Source organism: Rhea americana, unplaced genomic scaffold, assembly GCF_003343005.1.
Source record: "Rhea americana isolate MKP2758 unplaced genomic scaffold, rheAme1 scaffold_102, whole genome shotgun sequence".
NCBI lineage: Eukaryota > Metazoa > Chordata > Aves > Rheiformes > Rheidae > Rhea > Rhea americana.
The window spans coordinates 3,096,259-3,117,219 of NW_028185062.1; the positions used below are offsets into that span (position 1 = coordinate 3,096,259).

Sequence of the window (20,961 nt, forward strand, 5' to 3'; positions counted from 1 at the left end):
GAGGTCCCTCCTCGCTCACAAATTTTTAATTATTATGGCTGGTTTCGGCTAGCTTATAGCTGGTTGAAATTTCAATAACTTACTCCATTGCAATTTCAACTCTTTTCTGTTGCATTCCTAGTACATAAATATATACACACACRTGCCTATGAGGGCACATATACACATGTGGGTGGGTGTATACACACATATATGGATATACAGATACATATACATACATGTGTGTGCGTACATAGTTTGTGTATGTGTACATATATAAGACATACATGCCTCTTATTTGTTTAAACAGCCTATAAGGTGGTGTCTGTGTGTGTGGGAGGGGGAGGTTGTTGCTGTCTGGGTTTTTATGGATATATTAAATTTATTTATGATATATCCTCAGCTCCTACGATGCAGGCACTATTCTGTGTTAAGCAAGAAGAGACTTCAGTTGACACACTCATTTTGCCATGCGATATCCTTTTTGTATTAAACCTAGATCCTGTGTTAGATGTGTACGGCAATTAGGGCATACTGACCCAGGAAACTTATTGACTTTGATCAGAATTTGAACAGCTGATCTGAGCCAAGAAAGGCTATTTGGCTAATGATCTGTGCTACTTATTAGAATAATTCAAGAGTGTTTTTTTTTCTTGTTCTTTTGTTTCGCACAGAGATCGTAACTGGGATGAAATTTAGTAATGACTGCAAACATTTGATCTCTGTTTCTGGTGACAGGTAAGAGGGGTTTGCTTATTTGTGATATCAGCTCATGTTATTTCACACTAGACTTGAAGTGTCTCCAGGAAGAAAGTAAAACTTTCTTGGAGGGATGTTTTATGAAGTTCAAAGCAACCACAGAACTTTCTGAATCCTAAATGTGAGCTGTTGCCATAGGTTACAGAGCTTTATCATCCTTCCATGAAATGAGAAACCCATGTAAAGTGCATCTCTGGTGGTTTTCAGAGTGTAGGTACAATTTCCTACTGRTATTACTTGGAAGGCAGCTGGAAGGAGACAAATTTGTGGTCTGGCTCCTCACCAGTCCCCAGACCTGGGAGCTGGGCAGTGCAATGCAGCTCATGATGTTCTGAACAGTGGTGCCAAAATTTGGTCTTGCGGTTGCCCCAGTGGGTGGGTTTTCACGAGCAGCTTGCTGCTGCCAAGAAGGACATATCGGTCTCTACTCTTTGCTCTTGTCCATGTCATCATCTTCCCTGCTCTACTAAGCCAGCTGGGGTGCTTGCCAGACCCTCAATAAGCTGATTCAGGTCACTAAATAAGCACTCGGTCACTCTTTCAGTGAAGAAATTCCCCCTCACGTTCAGGCGGAACTTCCTGTGCTTCAGTTTCTGCCCATTGCCTCTTGTCCTGTCACACGGGACAACTGAAAAGAGTTTGGCCCYGTCCCCTTGACACCCTCCCTTCAGGTACTTATACACGTTGATAAGATCCCCCCTCAGTCTTCTCTTCCCAGCTGAAGAGGCCCAGCTCTCTCAGCCGTTCCTCATACGGCAGATGCTCCAGCCCTCTGATCATCTTCGCAGCCCTACGCTGGACTCTCTCCAGTAGCTCCATGTCTCTCTTGTMCTGGGGAGCCCASAASTGGACACAGTACTYGAGATGAGGCCTCCCCAGGGCTGAGTAGAGGGGCAGGATCCCCTCCCTCCACCTGCTGGCAACAATCTTCCTAATGCAATTAGGATCCTTTTGATTTAGTGCAGTGATCCCTTATTGACTGTTTACAGGAGAGGGTGAGAGAGGGAGAGTCGTTTTCTTCACTAAGAGTGTGGAGGAGGTAGATGAGAAGTGAGGAAGGGATTCACAAAGAACTTAGCTGTAAGGAGAGGAGAAAGTGTTTTTCAAAGAAGAACAGAGAAAATAGTATTATTTGCACATAGCAGCGTGGGCAAAGAATAAAACTGAGAATAGAAAGAAAATTGAGGTGAAGAAAGCATAAGGATTGGGGAAGACCATGTAAGAAAAATACTGCAAGGAAAAAAAGCTGCAGCAAAAGGGGTAGGTGGGAACATACTTGTATACTGCTTTGTGTGGAATGCTAATGTTTTTGTAAGTTTGTACTGCTTGTTGCTTATCTCTAGGTTTGATTACTGTGGGGGTGGGAAAAATGAACAGGCCAGATTTGCTTTTTGAATTGCATTTCCTGCTTTTCAGTATTGTCTCAGCAGCAAATTATAACTGCTGCTATATTCAATAGCGCTGCTGTTTGAGGGGAAGCAGCTGACTGCCCTAGGTTACCATAGCTCCCAGATGCAGTGCCTCAAAACTTTGTCTTCTGGCTGAAAAAATGGGCTGGGGGATGACAGCTTGTTCACTGTGGAGGGGAAGTCTCTGTATGTGTGTGTGACTTCAGTAGGTTGGAGTGACGTTCCTGAGCTTCATCGTGAAGGGACGAGGGCAGACTGTAAGAAAGGAAATTTCTGTTTTTCATTAAAAACTCTACAGACTAAAAAGATTTTTTTGTTTGCTCTTGAGTGGGATGAAAACTCAACCTTTTAAAATGTCTTCTCATGAGGGACAAAAAAGATGCCGAACCTGCCACGGGCATTCAGGATCCTGGTGCTTGGAGTATTTGCATCAGGTCTGAGAGGGCAAAATTCGTGATCATTCTTCTAAATAGCAGAGCAGTTGAATTCTTGCCAGCTGGCGAGGAAGATGGGAAAGCACCTCAGTGAAAACGCCTTGATGAGTTAAGAGTACATTTGGTGACACTGATGGATCTTGGAGATCCTGATGAAATGCTGCTTGCATTCCAAAGTAGCGTGCAGGATTTTATAAATGAGAGCAAAAGCACCGCTTTTCTTTGTCTGTATATGTAATTATACCCAGCTAGACAGAGAAGATGGATGAGATGAAAAGAACCAGTTAGCACTGAGGTTAAATTTCAAAGAAAATGTTAGTCATTTTATTTTCTAGCAACTTTAAGATGAAATACAGTATTCTCTAATGTGATGAAGAGTTTCACTTTTTAGCCAGATTTCCAAAGAAAATGAGACCCATGAGATTGCAGTTTGTTTTCCTCTCAAAAGCTATTAATCCATKGACCAAATTCAATCCAATTCTGTAGAAGTTTCATGGAGGTAGTTCTAGTAGAGCAATATTAGGAGTTCTCTGACTGCAAAAAATGCTGTAGCATAATCTTAACCACTGTAACACCACAGCAAATCAATGGGAGAGGCATTAGGAGGGTCTTGCCAAAGAAGAAGTTGCAGTCAGACGTTGCAGCTTAATCAGTGTTAGAAGATGCAAAAGACATCTGTAGAGAACGATACTCCATTTATGCTGTTGACCACGGAGTGACTTTTGTATGGCATTTCCATCAGCAGCAGGTCAGATAGTGAAATAAAGGTGTAGGATCAGACATGAGTCTGTACAAATACTTCTGTAGTCATTCTTGTCCACAGGAAGTCTTTTCCAGCAGGTTGACCTTTTTGTCCTGAGGTTTGTGATGGGGTTGAGTTTCCGTAAAGCCATGCCTGTATGTGTGTCTCCCTGCCACAGACGGAAGGGCTCATTTGCCTTTGCAAAGGGAATTGATAATGACTTAACCTCAGCCTTACCTTTCCCTCTTTCAGCTGCATCTTCATATGGCGTCTGAGCTCAGAGATGACCATCAACATGCGGCAGCGACTATCTGACATGAAACAGAGAGGGAAACAGGCAGAAAAGTCTCCTACACACAAGACAGCTGGACTTATGAGGTAAGCATAGTGGTCTGAGAGGATCCTGCAGGCTTTATAGAGTTTAATGTGAAAAGTGTGGGCAATGGGATTGAACTGCAAGGTTTCTGTTGTCTTTACTGATAGTGTTGTCCTAAAGTTCTCTTACTCTTCTGTTGGGTTTGCTGTAGTGTTGGTTTTTTTGTTTGTTTTTTTGGTGTTTGTGTGTGTGTCTGTCCGTCCTTTCTTTGGATGTAGAAGCCTGACTGTGATCTTCCAAACAGACTCGCCCAGTGTTACTTCACTGATTGCAATGTGTATGCAATGCCAGTTGTCTCTTAATTCATTTTAATGATATGATCGGAAACTTTCAATAAGCAGCTTACCTAGCAACGCTATGACTGGTACAGAGCATCCAATTACGGAAACCTTAATCCTTCATGAATAAAGCTTTTGGATATTGACTGAAAATGTAAAGGCTATTTTCTGCAGTGTTGGTACTGAAATACACCTGTGACCTATATGCATTTGTCATGCTGTTCATAGTTCTGAAAGAGTCCTAGCTTTTCCATACAGTTGTGCTGTTTCTTTGTTAACTATTCGCAGGACAATTTAAAGGTCACCTAAAAATTATTAATTTCCATGAGAAAAGTTCTTGCCAGTCAAATCATATTATTTTTTGCTCTGTAAACAGTGTATCTAAAAACAAACTACCATAGCCAGCAGACTGAATAGATCTAAATTTATATGGTGACCTTTCTTTAAAAAGTGGTCCTTAAACGTAGTCCCTGTTTTTAAACAGAAAAAGAGTGACAAGAGGATTGTGGACTGTTGATGTAAAGTATTTGGCTTCTATGCAGTTAGTAATTAGCTGAAACTATTTTGGCTGTAAGTACTGCAGGAGAGAGATGTCTGCAGTCCTCACCACGGTGATGTGGGATCAAAGTGGAGAAAAAGCGCATGCTGTGGTTTTTTTTTTTGTTTTTGATTGTTTTTTTGGGGGGGTGTTTTGTTTTTTGTGGTGTTCTTTTTTTGGGGGGGGGGGGTTGTCTGCTTTTTTTTTTTTTTTAATGCTTTGCCCCACGATTTTTCTCCTCCCAATGACTACAGGTTGAGTTCTGGATATAAAAGTACCAAAGCACTGAAGGACTTAACACACAGGTTGTTAGAGTATCACAAGGACCTTCCCCTCCCTTTGGGAGCAAAGTATGTCAGAACAAGTCTGTCTGCATACTTTTATTTCRGAAAGCCTTGGTCTGCTCGTTCTTGAAACGTCTGTTGTCTAATATGTGCTTTCAGTAATGATGCAGGGAGAACTCAGTATTGAACCATGAAGCCTTTTTTCCTAGCCAAAATTCAGGAGCTGTCAAGCAATGTGCTTTTTATAGCAGACTCTCCATCATTCCAGCAGCTGCAGCCTTGCCTTACTGAGGCTCAGCCTCTGACAGATAATCGCAGTTCTCTTCCGCATTAGGTGAGACTAGTTTCCGTCACACTCTCTTGTTGAAGGGCGGTGTTAGTGCCACACCAACTCCAGCACTTTAAAGAACTTGTTTGGTAGGCTCTTTGCAAGCCTGGAGTCGTCTTGTCTGGCCAGCTTTGAAAGCAGCCTGTTTTCAGTTTTGATTGACCACTGTGATCACTGGATATCAGCAAAGACTTAGTTCCAGAGCGTTTTGGATTGGGACTGAATATGGAGGAAGAGCCTATTGGACCAGCATTACTGAGGTGGGAGAAGAGAAATTAAGGAACTTGAGTAGGAATGTTCTTTTAGATGCCCTGTACCTGTTCTGCTTGTGTTTCCAAAGTCTGTCTGTGTAAGTTGCAGTGGAGAGTTGGGTTGTGCCTTGAGGTGCAAGACTCTTTCAAAAGGACTCACAGTAATATAAGAAAGCTCGCTGCCTGGTGAAGTGCCATTTTTCTACTAATTTTTATCTAGAATAATGTTGCTAGAATTTGCTGAGCATAGTGCATTCTACTAGTTTCATAATATAGGAGTATCACAAGGTAAATAATCAAAACAATACTGGGGAAACAAAGCAGAGCTGATAAGGCAGTGGGGAGCTGAAGGCTTCCAATTCAGGACAATGCTGTCTCTGTGCAGCTGTGACTGACACAGCAGGGACTGGCCCAGGTGAAGTAACATCTGGAACATGAACACTTAGAAAATGCTGTCCTGGGTCAGAGCAGTGCTCCATGTAGCCCAATGTTCTGTCTGAGACTGTGGCAATGGAAAGTGYTATTTAGTGAGATGCTGTGTGAGCTAAATGGACCTTAGTGGTCCTTCGCCTCATGCTCATCCCGTGTCCATAATTGTTGTGTTAGGAATGTTAGGAGGTACATCTCTGCCTGTGCCCTATGACATCTGTTCATGTACCTATTGTCCATTAATTTGTATAATTCCTTTCTGAACTTGCTAATATTCTTTGCCTCTGCAATCTCCTATGGTGACAGGGTCACTACTTTGGTCACTACTGTCTGCGGAAGGAAGCACTTTCTTTTGTTTGTTTTAAACCACTTTCCTGCTAGTTTCATTTGAAAGTCCCTGGTGCTCATATTGTGAGCTTTGCCTTGATGGTTCAGGGTAATTGAGCTGGTGCCCAGATTGTATTGCTGATGCGTGTTTTTTTTTTTGTTGTTTTGTTTTGTTTTGTTTTTTTGAGGCATTTACTATTTTCAGAAAAGGAATTGTGGAAAGGCCTTTTAATACAGTTCTGATTTTGGTCCGAGTATGCATTTCTGTTTAGAAAACTTTGTCTCAGATTTTGGAATGAAGATTTTAAATTGATTTCACTGTGAAATGTTTACGAGGATTATAGCCTTGTTTTAGCAGAGTATTTTTTTTAGGTTCCTTTTCGTTACTTGTCTTTGAAGCTCTAGCATAAACAGCATACAATGGAAATATCTAAATCATATTGCCTAAAACTAGCTTATGTGTGCCAAAGAAGTGCTGTACGCCCTTTGATTTGTTTGGAAGGAAGAGCTCCTTATCGGTTCTCAGTGAGGCCATGGTCCAGTCCAGGAAAACTGTGCAGTTTCCAGGGCTCAGAATGGGGCAGGCTTTCGATGCCAGATCAAAACTGRTGCCTGATTCTGTGTTGAGCTATTGCAGTTTTGCACCAGGAAGATTCTAAAGTCAGCAGCACTGTGATCTTTCTGTGAGGGAAAGCAGGGTAACGTTCTTCTTAAAATCCTTAGGCATTTATGGAGAAAAAAAAAATCTGCCAGTGTGCATCCCTCATTGGATGTTAAATTTTGATAAGTAGGCCCTTAAAGCTGAGAGTTTAAGTAGCACAAGATCAGAGTGGGAATGCAGATAACATAACTCTTTAAAAGGATAGTTGCCATTCCTGACTAAAAAAAAAAAAAAAAAAGGTGGGGTTTGGGGATAGAAAGCTTAAATTCAGGACCCGCAAAAGAACAGGGTAGCCTATTATCTGGTGCCTTACTGTCCGTAAGGCCATGTGGCACTTTCAAGTCTATGTATGTGTCCTAAGACCTTGTAACCAAGGCCCTGCCATTGGCCGTGTGCTCAGAGACGGAGCGAGCTGAAATGCAACCGACTCTGCCTGTTTCCACAGAACAAGACACGTGCACGGGACTAGAATGGGAGAGTTTGAAAAGGAAGAAGAGAAGAGCAMGGACAGTTAAAATGCTTGCTCTGCACTTATCATGCAGGGTTTTGTTTCGTTTTGTTTTCTTCCTCCTTCCCCAGTGTTACCCAGGCGTGTCAATACATGCTATTCTGGAACAGCTACTCTGAAACATCCATTCTGGTGTAATGATGCCTTGCTGGGGTTTGGCTGAATCTGCTCTCAGCAGAAATTCAGCTAAACCTCAAACTCTTATTCCTCCACTTTCAGAATGCTCTCATATGGTGCTTATTTGGAAGCAGCTCCCATGATGCAAATGTCATCTTACCTTACTCTCGCTTCCATCTAAACATGAACAAAAATTGAGGAGGAGTGAGATCTGTGAAATGGAGGGGTTTAGAAGAAAAACAAAGTATGTGGAGAAAGGCAAGGAAAGAGGAGAAAGAAGTGAAGTCTAAACTGAGGGACGGACTTGGACAAGTAAAATAAGTAGGACACTGAAGACCTTGAGAACCTAGGTTTCATTTTCTGGAATATTTCAGTTGCAGGTTGGTGGACCTAAGTTACTTTTGAAAAAGCCACTGGATTATAAAGTCACAGGAGTAAATTCGAAAAGCATATTTGAGTTGTAAAATGGAGGACGTGGAAGGGTGTATGAAGTTTTGCTGGAATAACACAAGATAACCTCACATTTGTACTGAACACATCTGACTGTAATTTGTTTGGCACTTGCTGTGAGATATGAAAGAAGCCAATTCAACTTCCAAAATATGTTTTGCATTCTGTTACTCAGCTCCTTTGAGTATGCTGAAACATGCCTTTTTATTTTTGATTTTATTTTTTTGCTATCCTTGCTAATTTTGCCCCACCTGACAGACAGACCATCTTCCTATTTTTAACATAAAGCACACGGATAGCAATCCTCCCTTCTCCATTTACACTGATAACAGTATGTGCAGGAATTTAACAAGTGCATAACCTTGTCTTGCCACATCATCTAATCAGTAGCAAGGTATCCAACCACTTAGATGTTAAGAATTCTAATACACCGACCCTTCTACCTCAATAAAGCCTATCCCAGCAACTTTGAACGCAAGCAGGAAGACACTGTCAAAGTTGCTGATACAAAGTTAATATTGCCCACCATATATAAACATAAGGTGCCTCATAAAATCGGTGATGGCATAGCCACAAAAGTGCTGTAGATGCTTAAACTTTGATAGTATTCCCCTGCTTAGGCACAAGAGCATGAGGATTACAAGGTGGACATACTAGAAGACCTCAGAAAAGATGAAGAGACTGACAGGCCCAAATACCAAAAATAGATAAGGATAACCTGCATGAAGCTGTTTCACTGAGGCAATCTACTGACTAAACTATCAGTTTCACTCCTCTCTTTGCGGAACATCTCAAAATTCATAGGAAAGCCCTGGGTAATTATTGCTCAGCTACTCCTAATAAATGCAGATTAAAGTTCTGCCACCGCATGAGAAGAGAACAGATTAAAATACCATAACTGCTACTTGTCATGTTCTAGTACTGCCTGCTCTGTCAGCTGCAGGAGAACTTGGTCTTTGGCCAGGCTGCTCTGTATTTGGGGGGGTGAGCTATTTTTAGTCTTGTGAATAGTGCTTGGAACTGAACACCAGCTGCAATATCCTATAAAAGTAACTAATGATGTATTTGGCACTCTAGCTCAAGGCCGTGGAATGGGCACTACTCTAATTTATTTGTTAGGAATTTTTCATTTGTTCAATTATGTTTTATTTTTTCAGCTTGTCCAAAGTGGTTTAGTTCATTTGGTTTTGTTGACAGAAGGGCAAAGGAGAAGAGAGGGAAGAGGAAAAGAGAGGGGAAATAATTTGGTGCTGATAAGTGTTCTTAATTGGTATCAGGGAGTTCTCTGTTTGGAGTGCATCTGAGGTCTGTGGGAATGCTTGTCTGATCCACTTTAATCAAAGATCTGTCCAAAGTATGTTTTACATTATTCCTTGGGCCTTAAGGCTGAACAAGACAGTACAGCATTTTGATGGTGTGTGGGCTGTGCATGCAGATTCTGCTTCGTACAACCTTTGATGTGAACCTGTCTCTTACATGATGATGTGCTAAATATCTACTTGATGTCAAGCAGGAAATGTATTTGTGATGTTTTTGATGTGTAAAATAGTTCCAGAGAGGAAATGCTTAAGGGTGGGAAAAATACTTGCTTTCCAAATAGGCTTTACCACCCTGTCCTTTTGAATGGCAGGGTCTGAACTGGAAGGCCAAGTTTCAGTTTCACCTGACTTGCTCTGGCTCCTTTGCTTGTGATCTGGATTCTGTCATCCTTCCATACATACAAGCATGAGATGATTGCTGTGGCAGGCTCTACACACCTTTGTGCAGGGTTTAGCTTGCACTGTTTTCTCACAGATGGGCTTTGCTAGGACTGGTAGGGAGAGATAAGGCAGCCTGCTGAATGTCCTGGATGGTGGGATAAGATGGCAAASTGGGTGGTGTAGGGATTGAAATGGTGGGGAGTTCTTGAGACAGACTATAATATTCCTTCCAATTTCTGCCTCCCAGGCATGAATCTATTTCTGCCCTATCATCCATGCCTGCACTCTCATCAGACAGCGACAAGGATGGTGAAGATGAAGGGAATGATGAAGATGAGTTACGTGGGCTGCAGTCTTTCCGTATTCAGTCGAACTGTAACACTGAGAAAGACTCAGGTATAATTGGGAGAGGGGCGTGGGCAGAGATGGAGAAAAATGGCATGCGTGTGAAGTGGGGAGAGACGAGAGACACTGGGCTAGGGATAATGAAGTGCTGGCAGAAAGAGAAAGACCAAGGCAGGTGCAKATGGATTGACACCAACAGATAATGTGGTATTGCCCATTCCAACCTTTTACAGAGACACAGRGTTTGGAGTTTCCTAATTCTAAATTCGGATGTTCAATTGCCAAGTTTCTTACTAGTTGCTGTTGACTAGAGAACTTTTGAATTAGTGCCCTGGGATTGAGTCTACAGGCTATTAGAAGTCTAAAGAAGAGAAGAGATCTCACCAAGGATTCTACAGAGGTCTGATAAAACTTACACTAGAGATTAGTTACTACTGTGAAATCTTTTCACCATGGATACTGGAGTGTGTTGGGGTAGGGATTTTCCCCTGAGCCTTTGGTGGTTCACTGCACTGTGGCAAGTGTTCTGTAATGGATCTGGTGAGTCAGTAGAAACATTATATAGAAACAATGTCTTTCCATTAAACATTTGATGCAAGGGTTCCCTAGTTCATGAGAAAGTAAGCATTGGCAGTGGTCTGCCAGTCCAAAAGCTGTAGGAATGCTGCCGTTGAGGAAAGATTGGGTAAGAGATCTTTAAAACACTAACTGCTGGCCAAGGATGCCAACTAGGTATGTATTTTTTCCCTTTTCAGATCCAGACCTTAGCCTCTCAAGAAGCCTTTCCCACTGGGAAATGAGGAGGGTGAGTTGCTAAGCCTTCAAGCTGTATTTCTTGTCATGAGGAAACTGGAAAAGAAATTCCCAGGGAGATTAAAAATTTCATCCTCMCTGCTGGGAAGGGTGCAGCTGCAGTAGGAAACCCCTGAGAAGTCCCTGTGTGAAGAACGATTTGGGGATGGCAAAGTAGAGTCTAGTTAAGAGACAGTTTCAAGGATGCCAGATGCAGAGGGATCACCACAAAAATATGTACCTGTAGGAAATGTACATAGTCTTTAGACTTGGAGAAGGCTAGCTATGTAGGTTCTTCTAATAAGTCCTTAGTTTCAGTACCTGATAGTATGAGATTTAAGACAGAACTTGAGAAATGCACATCTTGGAACAGGAAGAGGATCCAGGCAGAGATATTAGTTCAGATGAAAAATTGCTTATTATTACTGTTGAGTGGAGTAGAGTCTTGTTTTCTTGATTTATACCCTATTAATGTTGTTAGACTTGGATCATGTGCACTTTCCCACTGTTTTACATGCATGCAACGACTAGTTGTATCTTGCCTATGTGGGATGCTATTAAATACACATTTGGGATCTTTAGATCAGTATCTTTACATCAAATATTATACTTTCATCCCCTTCATTTCTGACCAGAATGTCATATAGGGCTGAAGCTGATCATATACTTGTATTCGAGTGAGGCATTTGAATGTTCAATCACATAAGAAGCTGCAACAGAAGAGTATCATYTTGATATCACCTTGATGCCTTTAGGACTAAGGCAGGAATTTTAAGCTGTCTGACAAATACCTTGGAGACTTTTGGGGAGATGGATATATTTATGTTTTGCTATAGGTCCTATGTTTTCTCTTCTGTCTTTGCATCAGGAGAACTCTGTCCCTAAGACTGTCTTTCTTTGAATTTCCTTCAGGCCAAAGAGATAGCGGCGATCCAGCGCTCAGAGGCAGCAGTGAGCAAGATGCCTCGACAGCGTGGGCGCTGGTCCCAGCCAACCAGCAACATAGAGATGACTGTGAAGTCCATGCTTGACTTACGTCAGTTAGAGTCTTTCTCTGTTTCCCGTTCCCCGAGTCGAGACTCGCTGTCCCAAAACAGCAATGGGGATGACAGGGAAGAGCAGGCAGATCTCCTTGTGCACATCAACAAAGTAAGGGCAACACTTCTCTGTGGAAATGAGTATACTCTGAGTGTGTCTGTCCTGCCTCTGTTTATTATTACCTACGTTTATTACTACCTGACACTGTTCTTTGTACAAAAAGCTCTAAATGCCTCCTGCGCAACCTAGTTCAGCTAATCTCTTGTAGCTAGTGCTCTGCAATGTGTGACTGACTTTTCTGCAGTCTTGTAGCTCAGCCCATATGGGATCAAGACCTCTTCCTCAAAATGGGAAAGACCATGTGTTTTCTCATAGCTATTTGATTACTTATGGCTGCTGCAGGCTGAGRAGCTGAGCTTCAGATATGTGCACCTTATTACCTTTTAGCCCACCCTCCTGGGGTACATTTTTTTTGTCTCCAGTAGCAGCTAAATTGTGGCTTATTTGAGGCCCTTAGCTGTGGGCTCTGCTAGATTATTAAGTTTCTTTAAAACCTATTCATGATTTCTGTATCTATGGATCACAGCAACCTATGCATGCTCCTACCTTGGAAGGCTGATACCTGTTTTCCAGTAGCAGTCTGTCCTGGTGCCTAACTTCACTAGGGTTATTTCTGCTTCTTATAACTGCATGATGTAGGAAAGGATTGGTTCTCTGCATGCAATAAGCCAGTAGTTTTCAACTTATGGCCCCCAGGCTTCCCTGAAGTGTGTGTGGTCAGTCTATAAAAGATAACTAAAGAGCCTGCTGCAATGGGGCTTATATTTGTGATATGGAGACAGAGGTATGGGAAGAGTCTGTGACTTCAGACGCTTTTAGGGAATTGCAAATGGGAAACAACAGAGGAACCTACAGCAGTAGACAGTCTACCTTCGAAGATAATGAAAGAAAGGACTGCTGTGTTTTCTAATCTCAGAGTTTTGATTGTATCCCATGCAGTAATATTTACCTAGCATATGCTAACTTGAAGGGAAAACACAGGTAATCTCTAGTCTTTTTGTATTTCTGTACTAGGTTGGAGGCTCAATAGCTCCCCAAGACAGCCGGTCTTGCGTGCGACCCCAAGTGATTCGTCTTGTGTCTTGTGAAGAGGGGATTTTCTCTCAGGAACTGGAACCTTCTGAGAGTGAGGAGTGTGTAATCTACCCTGAGCAAGATGAGATCCATCCCACAGACCCTAGCAGGTTAAAAATAAAAATAAGCTCTCTGCTGTGCATGGCTCAGCCGTTTCTCCTTGTTTAGTTTGTGTGCAGCTTGTGTGGTAATTTAGATGAGTTGATTTATTGCCTGACTGATGCCAGGTTTAGTTAAGGGTTTTCTGCCAGCCTGATGCTGAACTAAGAACACACCACTAAAATAATCTTTCCTCATGAGAAAACCGTGCACATTAGCAACCTTCTCTGGTTTCTTATTGGATAAACAACTTGGGAGCAGCCTTTTTTCTTTTTTCCTTATCTGGGTTGAAATAAGCAAGGGAAAATTTGAAAGCTGGAAAACCTTCTGACGGTGAGATTTACCTGATTGAAATGACAGGACATTGTTACTCAGGACAATTTCAAAGGTAACTGGAGCAAGAATTTAACAAACGTAGTAGGCAATGACCATGTTCTAGAAAGATGATGTGTTGCATGACTTAGAAGGTATTTGAAGGGACATTGGAGAATGTGAAGAGAGCTTTCTCCTTCCTTTGCTGTTTCTTCTATTTTATATTTACCTCACTTCATTTTCTGTTTTATTCTGTGCTCCATGCTTTTTCCTTCCCCGAATTGTACTACTTCCTTTCCCTTCTAACCTGATTTTAATAGCTGTTTGACTCCCTCTGTCTCCTCCTGCTCTGGTACAAAGAGTGGGCTGATAGCTTTAGATGGGCTTTTATGCAGTAATGCATACCACAGTTTTGCCATTGAAGCTGCTGGGTGTCTCCCAGTTTCTCTTTGTTTACATTTTTAATTTTATTATGATAACATTTGGACAGAGCAGACCCATGTGCTGTTCCAGCACATCAGAAAGGGAGGCCCTCTGGTGACGCTGGATACAGACTAGGTGTAYTTTGAAGAATGTAGAGTTTGCAAGCTGTCAGGAGGAACTTCCRCTCAGTTACACTAATCGACTTCTGTGTCCTATTTTGCATCAAGTGCATTGGAAACCAAAGTATTTCATAGAGTGGAAGGCTGAAATCCTCATTGATAGCATAAAAGACAACTRTTGGTGTCACTCAACAAAATCAGGCTTGTAAAATCGTAACAGAGATCAGGAACAACACCCTACAATACTGTGTTTCATACAGTGTTCTCTAGTCTTGCTCAAACCCAGAATCTTATCTATTTTGCAACACTGAAGTGGCCCAAGGAAGGAAGTCATAAATACAGAAAAAGTTACTAGATTATTAACTACTAGATTAGGGCTTAAATCTGTGGCAAATTGGAGTTTACATTAGATAGGTATACGCCTGGTTTTAGTCCCTCTTTTCATCAGGTAGACCACTATGTATGTTCTCCACAGCTACTCTGGAAATAAGTCGGGACAGCACAGCACTGGTGTCTGGTAATCACGGAAAACTGGCAATGCCCAGAAAGTCAAGACAGTCTCCTTGAGATTTCACTGTCCAAGCTTAATGAAATGCAAAAATATACTGTGTAATGATGAAAGAAATCAATTTCTTTCTCTCTTTAAAACCTTACCTTTGTAATAATCAAAGGTGTTACTAACACAGGTAAGGCCTTATTAAAGTTAGAGTGTGCTCCTTTAAATGTAAAATAAATATCTCTTCTAGTGTTGTATATTTCCTGTCTCTTTTGTAGTGAGTTCCAGGTAAAAGCGTTGCCCCATGGGAAGCTAAGTAGAGGTTACCACAGCAGTGGATGCCCAGACAAACACAGCCCTGACAGTGCCTGCTCTGTAGATTACAGTAGCAGTCGTCTGTCCAGCCCAGATCATCCAAATGAAGGTAAGATGCAAAGACWTACTATAAATCTACTTACAGCTGATGTTGAACGCTGCAGGAACTTGCTGAGGTTATTTTGTGACATGTTTATCAATTGCTATCCTGGTCTCTAATACTTCATCCTCTTCATAAGCTGAACTGAGATCATACTTCTATGAAAACCTTTCTAGCATTAGCATAAAGATTCAGGCACCTCAGTGAGTCCACCTTAGAAGCAGGAGTTAGTTGAAGTGCACTTCGCATATGTTTTTAACTCTCTTCTGCCTTACTAACTAGGGAGGTAACTTTTGTGTTGATTATCCTGTAGGCTGTGCTGTTTGTGGAATATAGTAGATTAGAGAAATGCACCTAATGCTGACTGACTTGTGCTTTAACATCTAGGTTTAATTTAGCATCTTACTATCTGTCCTAACCTGACTACTGTTAATGTGATGATGCTACTAATGTGTTGGTTTTTGCCTCTTCCCAGATTCTGAAAGCACTGAGCCCCTAAGTGTGGATGGCATCTCAGATCTGGAGGGAGAGGAGGGAGAAGAGGATGCAGGTACTGGCCCGCTGGAGAGAGAAATCCCCCTGACACCTGATCAGGAAAAGTTCCTCAAGCAGCATTTTGAGACGTTGGGCAGCACTGATGGAAAAGGTACAAGCCTCCACTGAACAGAGGGACTTTCTCTGTGAGACCATCCCAGATCTGTCCGCTGTAAAAAACAGACGAGGCTATAAGCCCTGCTAGGCTTTCAAGAATATGAGTCTGCATGAAAGGGAAAAAGAGGTAGAGAGGCCTAAAAAAGAGGGACATCTGATAACCCAAACCAACTTACACCCCAGTTTGATTTACACAAACTTACCTGCAGACTGATGGAGTTAAGTATCATTCTTGGAATCCTAAAGAGCCATTCCCTTGTTCCAGCACTAGTTTTAACTCCTATGTATATGCACACATGAACTGTGTGTGTTGCCCCCCCATCGGCGACATGTAGTGGCCTCTAGTGGTATACAAAGGCATAACAAATGCCACAAAAGAAAAGGCTGAAATGCTGTGAGGAGAGAGAGAATAGGAGGAGACATCAGAGTAGAAGAGGAGCTGATTAGTCCTTATCGACCAACTTCAGAACAAAGAGTATCTTTCTAGAATTGATAATGATTGCAGGTAGCAATATCTCTGTGAGTTGTCCATTTTACTGTTTTTTTTTTCCTTTGTTGATTTGTTTTCTGCTTGATATGAGTGCCTCGCAGCCCTACAGGCAGGATAGGACACAAAGGGAGAGAAAAAGGAGGGAGTGTGCCCTAAGGGAGACTAGCAGTTTAAGACAGAGAAATTATAATCTGAATGGAACAAAAAGAGCAAAGGAGATTAAGTAATTTATTCTCTGTTATTTTGGCTCAAAAATCCCCTTTGATATGAGGGAGCATTTGATAGTATCTATGATATGAAAATGCATTTGTCAGAATGTTTGCATTCTTGATCTGTAACTAAATAACTCCCTTTCTCTCCTACCTTTCGTCCAAATTTGTAGGTGGCTCATGTAGAGCTCTGGAAAGAACTGAAAACCTCAGCATTTCCTCTCGCTTTCTTTCCCAGTCCCCGGGTCTGAGGTATGGCTCTATTTGTTTTCAGTGTTTCTGTCTGTCTTATTTTTACTAATGTGTGCATAGATCTTATGATAGGCAGTGGGCCAAATCATGGCAGAAGACGTCTGACCTGAGTGTACCTAGGCACAGTGAGTTCTTAGCATAGGCACCTGGCAGGTTGGTTGCGGTCACTTCTGATTTGGATGGGCCATTCTGTGTCACATTAGCTGCTCTGTTTCTTACTAAAGCAACACTGTTGTTTAGTTCCTTTTCCTTCTTCCAATAATATGCCTGTTTCATAATTAATGCCTTAATTGATTAGCCTGTTTCATAATTAATGCCTTAATTGATTAAGGGAGAAGAATTTCTGTCATCTAATTTTCTTTTCACAATTTGTGGTCTGTTTATTCTTTTGCATTTCATTCAGCTTGGACAATGAAAGTAGGCTTGTTAACTTTTCCTTTGTTTTACAGTCCTTCCTTATTCAGCTTCATTTCTTGGTCCCATGCATTCCTAGGGTGCTCTGTCTGATACAAAGCCCCTTGGGAACATTCTTCCAAAGGAAAAAAAAACAAAAAACAAAAAACAAAAAACAAACAAAAAAAAAAAAACAGAACACCCCAAAGGCCTCTCCAAAATGTTTCCATTGACTCTAAAACAAGAAAGAAGGTAGACATACTTCTGTTAGTTTTGTTTCATAAATGTTTAAAACAACTCCTTTTTCATTCCTTTCAAATGACAGCTTGAAATCTGGGCTCAGATTGGTTTGGCCTCGTTGTACAGACCTGAGCAGAGCTAGGTGCATCTTTTGTGGTTTGCCAGCAGTGTCCAGGTTCAGCATGTTCGGGAAGTTTTCTGTCATTGCTGTGTTCACAATACAGCAGTGGCTGCTGTCAGGAGTGCCTGTTAGTCTACCTCGTGTTGGGACTGCCTGTTTGGGAAGAAAGCCTGTGGTTAGCTATTGTAAAAGCTTCTGGAGAGTTGCAGTGGTGGGAGGATGAAGTCACTGGCACTCTGGAGGGGTGATAAAAGAAGTTGCTTAAACTCATGGAAACCTCTAGACTCTTAATCCGTTTGACTGTTAAACCTGACAGATTGAGTTGCCTCCTTTCTGAGGTAAACCTGCTATGCTTGCTTGGAGTGGAGAGGGAGAGAAAGTCTTTTCTCTTGAAAATACTGACTAGCTTTGATAGTAACTGTACTTTCATAGTGTTATGACCTCCCTTGGGGTACCTTAGAAAGAAGTAAAAAGATTTTGGTGTTAGAAAGGTGAGCTGAGAGAAAAGACTTGGCCTGACCTTACCCAGTCTTCACTCTTCCTGGAACTTTTCCTTGTATCCTACCTTCACCTTTTACAAAGTCCTTCCCTGAAACAGTTACTCAGTGCTATTTCTGTGAATCGGCACCCATCCTTTAACTTACGATGGGATGTCTGAAGACCAGCTCTGTCAAGTGAAGGGTAGAACAAAATGGTAACAGCCTAGGCCAATTTTGATGTAACAAATCCAGATGGGAAGGGAAAGGCTCTTTATCTTGGAGAAACTGCCCTAATGTGTGTGGCTGTTCATCCAAGGCAACCTACCTACTTATTTCAACTGGAATTTCTTCACTGTGTTTTCTAGACATTTGTCACTGTCCTCGTCGAATCTGATACTGGATTCAAAGCCCATCGAGCCTCCAGCCCAGAGCAATCAGATTACTCCGGAGCTGCTGAAAAATGGCAACAGCCATCCTGGTGATGCTCTGGAGAACAACCACCTCCTGGAGAGTGTGAATTCCCATCGGGCTGTTTATGCCCAGAAAAAACGCAAGTCAGCTTTAGAGGCCAGGCGAATTGGTATGGGTTCTGGACAAGTTATTACATCCTTTTCCGAAGGCCCTGGGAATGCAGTGATGAGAAAGGCACAGTCAGTTCACGACCTTGTTCATGAGGGTAAGGACATGGGTTGGAATGATGATATAAATCCAAGAATAAAATTGGGAGATTTGAGCTTGAGCAGTGATTTAAATTAATCCTACATCTTTATGCATTCTGAGCTACAGGCAGACAGTTTTCATGTCTTCTAACTCTTAGCCTGTTAAGGGAAAACATTTCTAACTTGTAATGCAGACTCTGATCTCTTAATTTTCAGTCTCTGATACTCCTCTGGCAGCAGTGGGAGGAGGGATGCCAAGGGTGAAATGAACCATTTACAAAGAAATCCTGTCTTGCCATAGGTGACTGCTTCAGGCTAAGACTGAAGCTCTCCAGAGTAGAGAGAGAAGAGGGGAGGGAGAGGGTCACTAAGAGGGAGCTTGCTGTCTCTGTGTACTGTATGAAAGAACTCCACTTTTGAAACTGTCAGCTCACGAGCCTTCAGCAAGCACTAAGTTTGTTTTCTAGAAAACAAACCTATTGCTGCAGCGCCATGTGTATGTGAGTGGATTTAAGAGAACCAACAGTTTTTGCCTGCTTCTTCTGGCTTCTCTGTTAATGATGACAGTTTCTGAGGTGGTCTTGCCTTAAGTTTTAAGAACAAGTACCTCTAATCAAGTAGGCAATAGTATGTGAGCAGGATGAGGGATGAGAAGGACTAGGCTGTTGAGGCTTGGTGATGTTAACCTGAAGTAGTGGTTCTGTACACTTCTTCCGGGGGCTTAGCCAAGGCCCGTAGGCTGGAGCAGCTCTGATGCTTCCCAATTTTAGAATTCACTGCAGACTCTTGTCTATTTTTGGTATGTTTGTCTGTTTAATTTTCACAGATAAGGGTCCTGGAGTGATATCCTCTGGCAAGCAGCGTCCTCAGTCTCTTATGGTGGTTGAAAAAGATCCCAGACCTAACAATTGCAGGGTGTTATCAGCCAGTCTATTGAAGATTGACGGATCTGGTGCTCTGCTGACCAAAGATGTCAGGACTGCAAAACCAAAGTCCTACATGAACCCCACAACCAGCTTCCGGGCTAAGATGTCACGGAGCATATCTGTAGGGGAAAATCTGTATCTTGGTTACTCTACTGAAATGTTGACTGAGGGGAGGACTAGCCCTCCAGTGGCAGAGAAGATGCAGCTTAGTCCCCCAGCAGATGCTGAGAAGAATAAGATACCAATGAAAGAAAAAGAAAATGTTCCAGTGAAGCCAGCACTTCAGCCAGTTGTAAACTGCTCATCTCCCAAATCCTTTCACAGCAAGTTAACATCATCAAATAGAGCACACCTGATCCTTGACATTCCCAAGCCATTGCCTGATAGACCTACACTGGCCTCCTTCTCCCCCACTACCAAATCCAAAACGCTGCTTGAGCCACAGTCTCCACAGTCACCTGTTGGGGCTTGTAAAAAGAAAACTTTTCCTGAGGGACGATCCTGCAAGAGAGAAAATCAGACTGCTGGGTCTCTGGTTCCTGGTAAAGAGATTCCATTAGGACTTACTAAGGAGAGCCCAATGGAGAGTCCAGGCTCAAGGACAGGTTGCCAGGATGAGCCAGGGGTCACTAATCCAAAACTGAGAGAGTTTTCAGAGGGCTGGCACCCAAGGTCTCCTGAGAGCACGTTGCCCAGGTACAGGGAGAGGATCACCGGCATTGCCTGCGTGTTAGACGACCAACCTGGACTTTGCCCACTAGACCCCATCAGGGCGAGGTCTCCTACGTCTATAACTGCCTCGGCACAGGTCTCAGGTGTGCATGGATATCCATCTCTTATCTTCCCCCTTCTGTCTCCTGTCTTTGTGAACCGCCTCACGGTCCCATCACATTTCTTTACGTCCAGCTTCTGGCCTGTCTCGTCCTGTCTGCACCTGTCTCGTTCCATAAGTCATCCCCTCAATGGTGAGACAATTCTTCAGCCTGACATCTTTTTTCTCAGTCTTTAATTTCCCTTTCCTCTTGGTCTTATGTCTGAAGATTCTTTTTAGGTGAATGTTTTGTAGAGTTGAGCACCCTCATGGTTTTCTTCATAAATTCACACTGTAGGGGCTCAAGCCTTTTTTGGTCAAGAGTGACAACTGACATGCTGAGACTCACTCTTAGCGTGCATTGGCCACATTCTATTCTGCTCCTCAAGGCATGTCTTAGCAGCAAAATGAAGTGCAGGTCTGGTATGTGTAAGCTGGACATAGCAAGCACAGACAGTAGTGACAGTGAAGTTATACCAGGCAACTTAGACTTTGCTTAGTTAATTCTTTGTGCAGAGTCCAGGCAGGTTAGCTCACGTAAGCTAAAGCCTGGCCAAGACAAGTTCCTTGCTGCAGCCACTTGTGATAGTGAGAGTGTCTATTCTGCTATCACTTTGCTTTGAGGACATGATGCAAGCTGGATATGTAATCCACACACAGGCCTAGCCTTGGGTTGAACATAAAGAGCTTTGGATTCATTCGTAATTTTTAAAYTGTTTGTAGAAAAGGTAATACCTGGGGAAGTATCCTACCTGCTGAAAATGGCTATTAAATCTGTTACAGCCCCTGGTTTAAGGTACTTCAGTCAACTGAAAAATTTCCGGGTAACATAAAACAGAAGYAAAAATCTTACCCTTCAAGGCTTCAGTCTCCAGAGATTTTTCTTTTGTGTGTCAGCTTGCAAGGAAATATGCCTTCCTAAAATACTCAGCTGAGTCATGTAGTAGGAAGTTGGACCTTAACCATTGCGCTTATGCCTTGTACATT

At 42.3% G+C, this 20,961-nt stretch overlaps 1 protein-coding gene across 5 annotated transcripts in view; it reads left to right on the forward strand.

Moving 5' to 3' along the window:
- MAPKBP1 (mitogen-activated protein kinase binding protein 1) overlaps positions 1–20,961 on the forward strand; it is a 102,875-nt gene that overhangs the window by 73,617 nt on the left and 8,297 nt on the right. For 2 of the 5 annotated variants that reach the window (XM_085306825.1, XM_085306815.1), the window contains 11 exons: positions 654–717; positions 3,576–3,701; positions 9,818–9,966; positions 10,671–10,720; positions 11,620–11,856; positions 12,820–12,989; positions 14,607–14,752; positions 15,219–15,389; positions 16,267–16,345; positions 17,944–18,254; positions 19,064–20,128. In XM_085306825.1, coding sequence (XP_085162951.1) covers positions 654–717; positions 3,576–3,701; positions 9,818–9,966; positions 10,671–10,720; positions 11,620–11,856; positions 12,820–12,989; positions 14,607–14,752; positions 15,219–15,389; positions 16,267–16,345; positions 17,944–18,254; positions 19,064–20,128 — 2,568 coding nt within the window. The remainder of the gene's footprint in view (positions 1–653; positions 718–3,575; positions 3,702–9,817; positions 9,967–10,670; positions 10,721–11,619; positions 11,857–12,819; positions 12,990–14,606; positions 14,753–15,218; positions 15,390–16,266; positions 16,346–17,943; positions 18,255–19,063; positions 20,129–20,961) is intronic. The other 3 variants (XM_085306835.1, XM_085306852.1, XM_085306841.1) reach the window with 3 other exon arrangements.